The 13,166-nt window shown below is 45.8% G+C and overlaps 1 protein-coding gene across 2 annotated transcripts in view; it reads right to left on the bottom strand.

The window, feature by feature from the left end:
- TBC1D31 (TBC1 domain family member 31) overlaps positions 1-13,166 on the bottom strand; it is a 77,874-nt gene that overhangs the window by 49,680 nt on the left and 15,028 nt on the right. For both annotated transcript variants that reach the window (XM_073590297.1, XM_073590298.1), the window contains exons 12-13: positions 3,014-3,147; positions 2,233-2,366 (exon numbers count right to left, since the gene is read on the bottom strand). In XM_073590297.1, coding sequence (XP_073446398.1) covers positions 2,233-2,366; positions 3,014-3,147 — 268 coding nt within the window. The remainder of the gene's footprint in view (positions 1-2,232; positions 2,367-3,013; positions 3,148-13,166) is intronic.

The following is a 13,166-nucleotide window of genomic DNA, read 5'->3' on the forward strand; positions in this document are numbered from 1 at the left end:
TAATAATAGTAATAATAAGGGTATTTAGTTAACATAATTTTGATCAAAATAATGTAGAAGCCATCCCGCCACGTCACGGCAACCCTTGTGGGACAGTCCTAACTCTTGTATTTAAAACCTTTCCACTTGTCAAGTGACGTAATTATTACTATTATTACTACCTTCATGCAATTTTTGCAATTATATTTTTTTACTTTTTTATTCCAGGATATTTGTTTTGTGTTTTGCTTTTGGTTTTCTCTGTGTAAAGGTCATGTGTTCATATGCAATTACATTTTGCATGCACATTAATTTACTTTTTCTGCTCAGACCCAGTTTCTCATTTGTTTCATTGTGCATTCTGTGCATATAAGGGTGTGACCGCCCTGTTTCTGAGTTGGAAAATCCATCCTGTCTGGCCTATACTATTACTGGTGGTTCAGTCCCTCTGTCCTTGTTCACATTTACGTCACTTGACAAGTGGAAAGGTTTTAAATACAAGAGTTAGGACTGTCCCACAAGGGTTGCCGTGACGTGGCGGGATGGCTTCTACATTATTTTGATCAAAATTATGTTAACTAAATACCCTTATTATTACTATTATTACTACCTTCATGCAATTTTTGCAATTATATTTTTTTACTTTTTTATTCCAGGATATTTGTTTTGTGTTTTGCTTTTGGTTTTCTCTGTGTAAAGGTCATGTGTTCATATGCAATTACATTTTGCATGCACATTAATTTACTTTTTCTGCTCAGACCCAGTTTCTCATTTGTTTCATTGTGCATTCTGTGCATATAAGGGTGTGACCGCCCTGTTTCTGAGTTGGAAAATCCATCCTGTCTGGCCTATACTATTACTGGTGGTTCAGTCCCTCTGTCCTTGTTCACATTTACGTCACTTGACAAGTGGAAAGGTTTTAAATACAAGAGTTAGGACTGTCCCACAAGGGTTGCCGTGACGTGGCGGGATGGCTTCTACATTATTTTGATCAAAATTATGTTAACTAAATACCCTTATTATTACTATTATTACTACCTTCATGCAATTTTTGCAATTATATTTTTTTACTTTTTTATTCCAGGATATTTGTTTTGTGTTTTGCTTTTGGTTTTCTCTGTGTAAAGGTCATGTGTTCATATGCAATTACATTTTGCATGCACATTAATTTACTTTTTCTGCTCAGACCCAGTTTCTCATTTGTTTCATTGTGCATTCTGTGCATATAAGGGTGTGACCGCCCTGTTTCTGAGTTGGAAAATCCATCCTGTCTGGCCTATACTATTACTGGTGGTTCAGTCCCTCTGTCCTTGTTCACATTTACGTCACTTGACAAGTGGAAAGGTTTTAAATACAAGAGTTAGGACTGTCCCACAAGGGTTGCCGTGACGTGGCGGGATGGCTTCTACATTATTTTGATCAAAATTATGTTAACTAAATACCCTTATTATTACTATTATTACTACCTTCATGCAATTTTTGCAATTATATTTTTTTACTTTTTTATTCCAGGATATTTGTTTTGTGTTTTGCTTTTGGTTTTCTCTGTGTAAAGGTCATGTGTTCATATGCAATTACATTTTGCATGCACATTAATTTACTTTTTCTGCTCAGACCCAGTTTCTCATTTGTTTCATTGTGCATTCTGTGCATATAAGGGTGTGACCGCCCTGTTTCTGAGTTGGAAAATCCATCCTGTCTGGCCTATACTATTACTGGTGGTTCAGTCCCTCTGTCCTTGTTCACATTTACGTCACTTGACAAGTGGAAAGGTTTTAAATACAAGAGTTAGGACTGTCCCACAAGGGTTGCCGTGACGTGGCGGGATGGCTTCTACATTATTTTGATCAAAATTATGTTAACTAAATACCCTTATTATTACTATTATTACTACCTTCATGCAATTTTTGCAATTATATTTTTTTACTTTTTTATTCCAGGATATTTGTTTTGTGTTTTGCTTTTGGTTTTCTCTGTGTAAAGGTCATGTGTTCATATGCAATTACATTTTGCATGCACATTAATTTACTTTTTCTGCTCAGACCCAGTTTCTCATTAGTAGCTATATTCTTGTACGTTGGGGCAGTATTATAGTAGTTATATTCATGTACATAGGAGCAGTATTATAGTAGTTATATTCTTGTACATAGGGGCAGTATTATAGTAGTTATAAAATATGTTAGGAGCACATAATTTGTCATGCATAAATACAGTAATATATCCCAAGGACATGTGGTAGATTGTATTGCCTACCTGTGATGTGACGTCATACTTCACAAAGTGCTGGAGAAGCTCCTTATCATGATGTGCCAGCACATTTTCAACCATACCAAGAATGTTAATTGGAGGATTCGGGAAATACTCAAACCAATGCTGACACCAATTGGCTAACAAGAAAAAAAACAGCAATTAAATTATTACCCACAGAGTTACATATAATTTTCAGGAGGATCATAAAAAATTAGTATCCAGGTGTTATAGCTGTCATCTGATATGGAAAACCTACATTGAAACATCCCATTACAGAATTCTGAGGCAATGGAATATTCTCGGATGTCTTCACTAGCTGTCTTGTTTAACACAGCTTCATTCCTGGACAGATTTCTCCTCCCTTGGGCTCACACAGTCACTGTTGTGAAGGAGTGTGTGATTTTCTTCCACCATATCCTGTAACTTGTCGTGTGTAGTACACCCAACAGCACGTGATCCATCTAGCCTAACAAATGCTTTCCACCTCCTCTCCAGACTCTGATCTGCCTTGGTTATATAACTGGTATCTCTAAAACACAGGAGGAAGGGTGAGGGCATAGAAATGGACACAGCAGGAGGAAGGGCGCTGTTGGTTCTATAATAGATGCATCGGGATATCCAGCTATGTGAAGGAGTGACACAGTCAGTCTGGTAGAAAAACAGAAGGGGGTGTTTAATAAAGATTATTCAGAAAGTTTAATTTTTAGGATGAAAAGAAGTGAGCGTAAAAGGCGTTGAGAATTTAAAAAGGGACATTCCCCGTATATAAAACTAATGATCTTACTTATCACTGTGGCCACAACTTCGAAACAGATGAGCTGGTTGTTCTGAAAAAGTTTTACAAATGGAAATGCCAAGAGAGGAAGGTACTTTGTTTCTCCAAATATTGCGGACCAATGGGCCAATGTAGAGAGTGTCCTAGAGAGTAAATAAGAACACAATTACTAAGTGGAAGAGACGGTCAGAACAATGATGCAAGTTCAAATAGTTTCAGTTGGGAAGAGGAATAAGAGGTTTACAGGGTTTTTCAGTTTTCATGCAAAATGAAGCCCTTCAAAATAAGGAAACTTTGGCCTTCAGAACACTTTTCATCTCAACTTTCCAGAACTATCTTTCATTTTTAAGTTTTTCATCAACACTGGAATGTGTTTTCTCTTACAATATCCTGACATACTTAAATGGGTATTCCCAGCTCCAAGATCCTATCCTGATATATAGTAGGTGTAATAATAAATAATAATAATAATAATAATAATAATAATAATAATAACAAATACCTCCAATTAGAAATGTAGTATAGTTCTTCTGATTAGCCATGTCGCTTACCTTATGTGCAGGGCATTGCAGTAGCTTAGGTATTCACGGTTATGACAACTAGCACCTAACTAACTGTCACTATGTGAATGGTTGTAGCCATGGATACCAAAGCTACTGTGAAAGCGTGCACATGAGGTAAGCGACATATGTTATCAGGAGTACTATGCTACATTTCTAAATTGGAGGCATTTGCTCAAATTATTATTATTATACCTACTACATATTAGGATAGGATCTTGGAAATGGAAATATGCCTTTAAGTACACTGGTATATAGTGCCTGTGCACATAAAGAAGACAAGTACCTGTTAGGTCAGAGCTGGGTACACTGCAGCCAACGGGCCACATCTGACCCTCTGGCTGTTCTAAAGCCATCACCTTTAGTTGCTCTATTACCACAGTCCATTGACCTGTAGCTAAGCCCCCAACTGCCCCTGGAAATACCTTTCTTTATCACTTCATTGGGGGACACAGGTTACCATGGGTGTATGCTGCTGTCACTAGGAGGCTGACACTAGGCAAAGAAAGGAAATAGCTCCTCCCCAGTAGTATACACCCAGTGACAGGAACCAAGTACCTCAGTTTAATCTTAGTGTTTGTAGGAGGCAGACCTGGATTTAACCCCAGATCCGCAGTTTTTTCCTTTTCAGGTCTTGTTGTGTTTTATTAATCTTTTTCCTTTGTTTTTCAGACTCTTTGTCTTCAGGGTAACAGGGTATAAGTTCTCACCCTGTTTTCCCACACTTATGCGACAGAGCAGTGTGGGGTCACCCACATCGCCCACTCTCAGACCCGCAGGCAGGACCTTATCCCGTCACCTTTCCGGGTGATTTCTGGTGGCCGGTCCTTTGCCTATTCCCCGCCTCACCCCTCTCGTCGGAGAGGGCTGAGAGGAAGATGGTGGTCACCAGCGGTGGCCTCCCCCTTTTTCATAAGGCGTTGATGCCGTCTTCTGCACCGTCTGGAGATGGTGCGGGAAGGAGGATCCCTGTTCCAAGTGACCCTCTCCCACCAGAGGACTCCTGATGCGATTTTCATCGGTAAAGAGGACCGTCAACACACCGGCAGGTCTGTGTATCACCTTCCACCCCCCCTGAGGCACAAGGCACCTTCCCTTAGCAGGGGACGGGCACTGTCGGTCCCACGGGTTCCCCAGCCGATAAGACTCACCTGTCTCCCCGCCGCGCTTTTCCATTTTGCGCCTTTTTCCCCCCTCTCTGCAGTATATCGGCGACCATAGCTTCTTATAGCTCTGTATTGCTGCGGCCATTTTCCTCTCCACATGCATTCCGGGCCACGCCTCCTCCACGCCGATGCTTCGTTACAGCATTGCGCTTCTGTGGACAGGATCGTTCGGAGCTCCCTGACAGTGCACCTCCCGGTACCCGCTGGCTTTTCAGGCACACCCTCTGCAGTGCACCGTGCTTGCTGCAGCTCAGCCGATGCTCCGCTTTTTAGCTTGTGTCCCGGCAGTTTTTCCTCGGCACTACCCATCGGAACCTCTCCATGCCTGCTACAGCGGGCAGATGCAGCCGCACGGTCACTGCTGTCATTCGGATAGGGGTAGGATATATTCTTTTACTTCTGTTGCCCTTCCCAGCAGACCTATGGTCATGCCCCTCTAAGCCGACTATGAGCCACTAAGTCTGTGCCCTCTGCAAAAGAAAGTGGTCTTCAGGTCCACTTTCCCCTTCCTGCGCAGTACTGCCCCACGTCTGCCCCACAGGAGCACTCTATCTCCCGGGATCAGAGCACCCCCATCCCTCTGGAGTGAGCTGTTGCCATGTCACAGTTGGACTCTGACCTGACAAAGTGTATCACAGTCCCAGTCCTGGATCGTCCTTCACATCTATCTGCCGAAACCAGTGCTCTGAACGCCTCTAACGGTGATTCTTATGCACCTGACCACGACCTTATGCCAGGGATGAGAGCACACCCCTTCCTCCAGAGTGGGCTGTGGCCATGTCAGTCGGTCTCTGACCTGACAAAATGTATCACAGTTCCTGGTCCTGGAACGTCTTTCACATCTGTCTGCGCCACCAGTGCTCCGAACACCTGACATGGTGATTCGTATGCACCTGACCATGACCTTCACAGGGACAGATCAGGCACTAAGCACAGAAAGTGGGTTCTTTCCAGTTCCCCTTTAGGATGCCCTCCTCTCCCCAGGCCCCCCTCCTCGGAGGTGGTCTTTGGGTCGGATGCGGATTCCCAGTCTGAGTCCAATTCGGACCAGATCTCAAAGACACAGGGTATGGTCAATAGCCTTATCTTGGCAGTTATCAGAACCCTGAATCTCATGGAGAACAAGCCACCTGCTCAGGAGCACTCCGTTTCCCTAAAGCAGGTAAAACGTCCCTCCCGAACTTTATCCTATGACAGGGAATCTGAAACTATCGTGGATAAACTCAGGAAACATCCTGAAAAGCTCTTCCCGGGAAAGAAGCTAGACAATCTTTATTCCTTTAGCCCTGATCTCGTTGGTAGATGGGCAGAGTCCCCTAAGGTGGACCCGCCGGTTTCTCGCCTGTCTTCCAAGACAGTCTTGTCTCTGCCAGACAGTGTGTCTCTTAGGGACACAATTGATAGGCAGATTGAGTCTTTGTCCCATCTTTGCCTCCACCTGGTGGCAAAGTTCATGTCTGCCTGGGCAAGAAAGCTTCGCCAGGGCATCCTAGCGGCAGCTTCTCTGGATGAGATGACAGATTTGGCATAACAATTTGCCCATGCCGGCAAATATCTTTTGACCACCTCTTTGGATGCAGCCTGTTGCTCCGCTGGGGAGAACAGCAACATCATTGCTGTGTGCTGCATCCTCTGGTTGAAGGTGTGGATTACAGATCCATCCTCAAAAAGAAAAGAAAAAAATAAATAAAAAAAATCAAGAATCAACTTTTTTTCTTCGCTCCCAGAAGGACGTTTCTTTCTGTCTTGTTTGCTAAGACATCCGTCGCAGGCGCCAGAGGTTCTTCAGGCCATCTCTTCCCTGGCTCTGCTATACTCAGGGGTAATCGTACTCGTTTCCCGGAACAATTGCTTTTCAAGGTTCTACTCTAATCTTTTCGTAGTCCCGGAGAAAGTCGGATCCTTCTGTCTAATTTTAGATTTCAAGAGATCGAATCCTCATGTTCAGATCCATCATTTCAAGATGGAGTCCTGCCGAGGCTGCGACCAGAGTCTTTGTGAAGGGTTAATACTAAAATCAGAGCTGAAGTTTCGTTTTATCCATTCTCTGGAGGTTTCGTTTCTCCATTTTTGTTGTTGCAAGATAAATTTTTATAATTGGCATGGGCTGTCATGAAAGCAGACTGCTCTCATCAGGTACAAAGATAAGGGGCTCGGGGGTGCATTGCTCTGGATATGCCATTATACTACTTTCTATGCTATTTAGGTACAGACATATATGTAGTTTCCGGTTTTCTTGCAATATTATTGGCTTATAAAGTGAAATGCTATTGGTACTTGAGAACCTTGCATAATTAAGCAAAAGATTATAAAAGATGTGACTAAAATAAAGGGGCTTAGTGATTTGCCTCGATCCTCCCGTACAGAGACCCCAGTCTCCGTGTGGTCATTTGAGTTGCTAGCAACACTGTGGAATAATTTGGAAATCACTGGCTCAACCGTGAAGGGTTAATTTACCCTCCCTAAATAGCTACCTCAACATCTTCAGTTCACCTTAGACACTCTGGCCCGTCTCGGCTAGATTATCAACAGAGAGAAGTTCTCCCTCACCCCAGCCCAGCATCTGGTGTTTCTGGGAATGAGGTTTGACATGGCACAAGCCTTGTATTCTTTTCAAAGGTGAAGTTCTTATCCCTCTGCCGAGGGATTTGCACTCTAAGCGACCAGCTTTTCTCTCCCTACAATACAGTATGAGAGTTCTGGGGAAGATAATTACTGCCATGGAGATATCTACCTTTGCCCAGTTTCAGACCCTTTCTTTTCAGCTGGCCCCCGTGTCGGCTTGGGACAAAAGGACCACTTCCCTGGACCGACCCATTCTACCGCCTCTTAAAGGGAAAGCAGTCCCTGACCTGGCGTACGTTATTAGCGTCAGTCCTTCGAGGGAGGTCCTTCCACCCTCTCTGGTAGCAGGTCGTCACTACTGACGCCAGTCTCCTCGGTTGGGGAGTGTTTTTTTCTTCATAATTCGGCGCAGGGTTGCTGGAATTCCTAAGTATCCGCTCTCCTCTTCAATCTCCTGGAGATTAGAGCAATTTTTTTTCTTCTTGCCCTTCGCCTCTGACAGTCCTTCCTAGCAGGCCAGCAGGTCCATATAAAATCGGACAACGTCACTGCTATGGCTTAGAACGTCAAGGAGGGACTCGCAACAAACAGGTATTAGCAGAGGTAACAAGTATTCTGCGACAGGCAGAGCGTCTCGTTCCTGTCACATCAGCAGTACACACTCCTGAGGTGGAAACGTGAGCAGCCTATTTTCTGAGTCTTCAGGATCTCACACCGGGCGAGAGGTCTTTATTTCCGCCATTCAATCAAATATGCCAGAGATGGGGCGCACCGGACGTCATCCTCCTGGTGTCTCGGAAGAACCACAAGGTTCCTTCGTTCGTAGCCAGGTACCGGGTTCCGCTTGTCATAGGATCTGATGCACTAGTGACCCCGTGATCACATTTTCAGTTGACTTACCTTTTTCCGCCTCTCCCCTTTATTCCGAGAGTCATGAAAAGGATATAGGCGGAAGGAACTCCCGTAATCCTGGTCGTTCCACATGGCTCAAGAAGGGCCTGGTATGCGGAGCTGGTGAACATGCTCATCAATGCCCTCTGAAGGCTTCCAGACCGTTCAGATTTTCTTTCACAGGGCCCCCTCTTCCTCCAGAGTTCTCAGTCTCTCATTTCAACGGCATGACCGTTGAGGCCAAAGTCCTGAGGGTGACCGAACTTTCCCATCAGGTTTTTCAGACAATAATTAGGGTAGGAAAACCAGCATCCTCGCTTATCTATCACAGATACTGGAAGGTCTTCTTCCAATGGAGTGTGGACAAAATTTGGCTGCTACCCTTAAGGGTCAGGTTTCCGCTCTTCAATCCTTTCACAAAGAGATTTGGCTTATCGTTTCCAGGTAACGACCTTTCTTCCAGGAGTCGCCCACCTGGCACCACCCTTATCGTCCTCCGATGGATCCATAGGATCCTAATCTTGCCCTTGGGTGCACTCCAGCGTGCTCCCTTTGACCCTATTCAAGTTTTTCCGTCTTCTCTCCTGTCATAAAAGCGGCCTTCTTACTTACCATTACGTCCATCAGCAGAGTTTCTGAGTTAGCGGCTTTGTCCTGCCGTTCCTCGTTCCCGATTCTCCATCAGGACACGGTAACTCTTCCTTCCTTCTTACATAGGGTGACCTCTTCACTTCACATTACGAAATTGTCCTTCCTTCTCTATGTCCCTCTCCAGTTCGACCCCCGGAGAAGTCCCTCCACAAGTTAGATCTGGTTAGAGCTATCCGAGTATAACTGTCAAGGACTGCTCTCTTTCACATCTCTGATGCGCTATTTGACATCTCTGAAGGTCGTCGTAAGGGACTCCCAGCCTCCAGGTCCACTATTGCCAGTTTTTATTTCGTTCAGCAATATTGGAGGCATACCTCGTTCAGGACTAACAACTTCCTCCGAGGATAAAGCCTCACTCCACCCGGACAGTTGGAACCAGGGCTGTGGAGTCGGTAAGCCAAACCTGCGACTCCGACTCCTCAATTTCCCTTACACCGACTCCGACTCCACGACTCCGACTCCCACACATATTGCTTATATTTAAGTGAAAAATTTATTGTAGTACAATGTGAACCTCAGACATTTAATCATTTTTATGATCCAATAATCAAGATATTTAGATAGAACAGAATATATAATGGTGTACTACCCGGTTTTCATTCTTTTTGGTACAGATACGATATGGATAGACAGATAAGCATTGTGATTGCTATAAGTGTGTGCTAGAAGTGTGAAGATTAATTTAAGAATTAAAACCAGAAGGATGAATACAGACTGTGCCCTGCTACCTGCCACCATCGCACTCTAACAAGCATCTCTATTCTTCCGACAGGTATGTCCATCCACCCAGCTCTCCTGCTCTCCTGCTGTCTGTCTATGAAGGACACACAGTGCGTCACCCAGCTTTGCACATAGACTTGCCTCTGCACCTAGCATTCACATGGTATGTCCATCCACCCAGCTCTCCTGCTCTCCTGCTGTCTGTCTATGAAGGACACACAGTGCGTCACCCAGCTTTGCACATAGACTTGCCTCTGCACCTAGCATTCACATGGTATGTCCATCCACCCAGCTCTCCTGCTCTCCTGCTGTCTGTCTATGAAGGACACACAGTGCATCACCCAGCTTTGCACATAGACTTGCCTCTGCACCTAGCATTCACATGGTATGCCTTTCAGCTAACCCCAGCTTACCCCAGTGTTATTTATGACCTTGTTTACTCTGGCTTGATCATATACATCTGGTCCACTCTTAATTGTCTGGCCAAGATGAGCAGAGACCACTCCTCTCTGCTTCACACCTGACTGCACTTAGTTGTACATATATTGCAGAGTACAAGTCTGCATAGACTTCAGTCTGCATTGTGATTGCTATAAGTGTGTGCTAGAAGTGTGAAGATTAATTTAAGAATTAAAACCAGAATGGAACCAGAAGGGAACTGAAGGTAACTGGACACAGTCACTGTAAACAATGTTTCTGTTTGTTTTCACTTTCACCCCAATAATCCTTCACTTTCTGCTAATTCCCCTAATCCCTACTCCTAGTAAGGAACTGTTCATCTCTTCTTCAATCCTCCCCATCCACCTCACCTCCGCCTCAAAACTGTTCCTTAACATACAATCCTCTGTCTCCAAACACAGACAGCCCCCTCATGCCCTCTCCTGCTCCCACCTGGTAACACTTTCTCTGCTCCTTCTCACTGCTGGTGATATCTCTCCAAATCCTGGTCCTCCTCACCACATTCCCACAGTCATTTCTACCTCCCATCCACGCTCTATCACAACCTTCCGTAACCTCTCCAACCTTATACCCATTCACCCAGCCCCCGCTTCCCCAGTCCCACTAACAGGAGCTCTGTGGAACGCTCGCTCTGTCTGCAACAAGCTTTCCTACATCCATGATCTTTTTGTTACTACCAAACTCTCCTTCCTCGCCATCACCGAAACCTGGCTCACCCCTTCTGACACAGCCTCTCCTGCTGCACTTTCGTATGGCGGCTTCCACCTTTCTCACACCCCCCGCCCCAGCAGCAAACATGGTGGAGGAGTTGGTTTTCTCCTGTCAGATACCTGCTCCTTCACCCCAATCCCACTGCCACCCTCTGTTACCCTCCCTTCCTTTGAGGTGCACTCTGTGCGCATCTACTCCCCCTCCAACCTCCAACTGGCTGTCATCTACCGCCCCCCAGGGCCAGCCACCACCTTCTTTGACCACTTCACCACCTGGTTACTTCATTTCCTTTCCGCGGACATCCCTACTATCATCATGGGCGACTTCAACATCCCCATTGACACTTCCCTCTCAGCTGCCACTAAACTTCTATCTCTCACTTCCTCCTTCGGCCTCACTCAATGGTCTTCTACAGCCACCCACAAAGATGGCCACACACTGGACCTCATCTTCACCCGCCTCTGCTCCCTATCTAACCTCTCTAACTCACCTCTTCCTCTCTCTGACCACAACCTGCTCACATTCTCTTCCCTCTTCACTCCATGTCTACAATCCCCACCCCACAAACTTTCACACCCTCGCAGGAATCTTAAACACCTTGACCTACACTCATTCTCCGAATCCCTCCTCCCTCTTACAGATATAAGTTCCTTACACAATGCGGATGACGCTGCCGCTCTATATAACACCACAATAGCTGTAGCTTTGGAATCCGCTGCCCCACTTACACATACCAAAACTCGCAAAATCAACAGACAGCCCTGGCACACCAGCCTGACCAAAGAGCTGAGGCGAGCTTCCAGGGCTGCTGAGCGCAGATGGAAAAGATCCCACTCCAACGAGCATTTCATCGCATTCAAACAGTCCCTCACTACTTTCAAGACCACACTCGCCACAGCTAAACAAACCTACTTCTCATCTCTCATATCCTCCCTGTCTCACAACCCTAAACAGTTATTCAACACCTTCAATTCTCTCCTCCGCCCCCCAGCACCTCCTCCCTCCCCACTCATCTCAGCTGAAGACTTTGCCTCATTTTTCAAGCAGAAAATTGATAACATCAGGGACAGTTTTGGTCAACAACCCCCAGAGCCCTTCCTCCCGACTTCCCAGCCCTCCACCTTCAAAACCAACTTCTCCACCATTACAGAAGATCGACTCTCCACTATACTCTCAAGATCACATCTCACCACCTGTGCACTCGACCCGATCCCATCCCACTTCATCCCAAACCTCACCACAGTCTTCATCCCAACCCTAACCCATCTCTTCAACCTATCACTAACAACTGGTGTTTTCCCCTCAAGCTTTAAACATGCCTCCATCACACCTATCCTCAAAAAGCCCTCTCTTGACCCATCCTCTGCATCTAGCTATCGCCCTATATCACTTCTCCCATACGCCTCCAAGCTACTGGAACAACACGTCTACCTTGAACTGTCCTCCCATCTCTCTTCTTGCTCCCTCTTCGACCGCTTACAATCTGGCTTCCGGTCACACCACTCCACTGAAACTGCCCTTACTAAGGTCACCAATGACCTCTTAACTGCCAAGAGCAAGCGACACTACTCTGTCCTCCTCCTCCTGGACCTGTCGGCTGCCTTTGACACAGTGGACCATTCCCTATTATTACAGACCCTCTCATCCCTCGGCATCACAGACTTGGCCCTCTCCTGGATCTCATCATACCTAACAGACCGGACATTCAGCGTCTCCCACACACACCACCTCCTCACCTCGCCCCCTATCTGTCGGAGTCCCACAAGGTTCAGTCCTAGGGCCCCTGCTGTTCTCTATTTACACCTTTGGCCTGGGACAGCTCATAGAATCTCATGGCTTTCAATATCATCTTTATGCTGATGACACACAGATCTACATCTCTGGACCAGATATCACCTCCCTACTAACCAGAATCCCTCAATGTCTGTCCACTATTTCATCCTTCTTCTCCACTAGATATCTGAAACTCAACATGGACAAAACAGAATTCATCATCTTTCCCCCATCTCACGTGACCCCCCCTACGAACCTATCAATTACAGTAAATGACTGCCCACTCTCCCCAGTCCCACAAGCTCGCTGCCTCGGAGTAATCCTTGATGCTGATCTCTCCTTCAAACCACATATCCAAACCCTTTCCACTTCCTGCCGACTTCAACTCAAAAATATTTCACGCATCCGTTCATTCCTCACCCAAGAATCTGCAAAAACCCTAGTCCATGCCCTCATCATCTCTCGCCTTGACTACTGCAACCTCATGCTCTGCGGCCTCCCCTCAAACACTCTCGCACCCCTCCAATCTATTCTAAACTCTGCTGCCCGGCTAATCCACCTGTCCCCCCGCTATTCCCCAGCTTCTCCCCTCTGTCAATCCCTTCACTGGCTCCCAATTGCCCAGAGACTCCATTACAAAACCCTAACCATGACATACAAAGCCAT

This window comes from Dendrobates tinctorius, unplaced genomic scaffold (assembly GCF_039654945.1).
Source record: "Dendrobates tinctorius isolate UK_male_01 unplaced genomic scaffold, ASM3965494v1 ptg000116l, whole genome shotgun sequence".
In the NCBI taxonomy this organism is placed as follows: domain Eukaryota; kingdom Metazoa; phylum Chordata; class Amphibia; order Anura; family Dendrobatidae; genus Dendrobates; species Dendrobates tinctorius.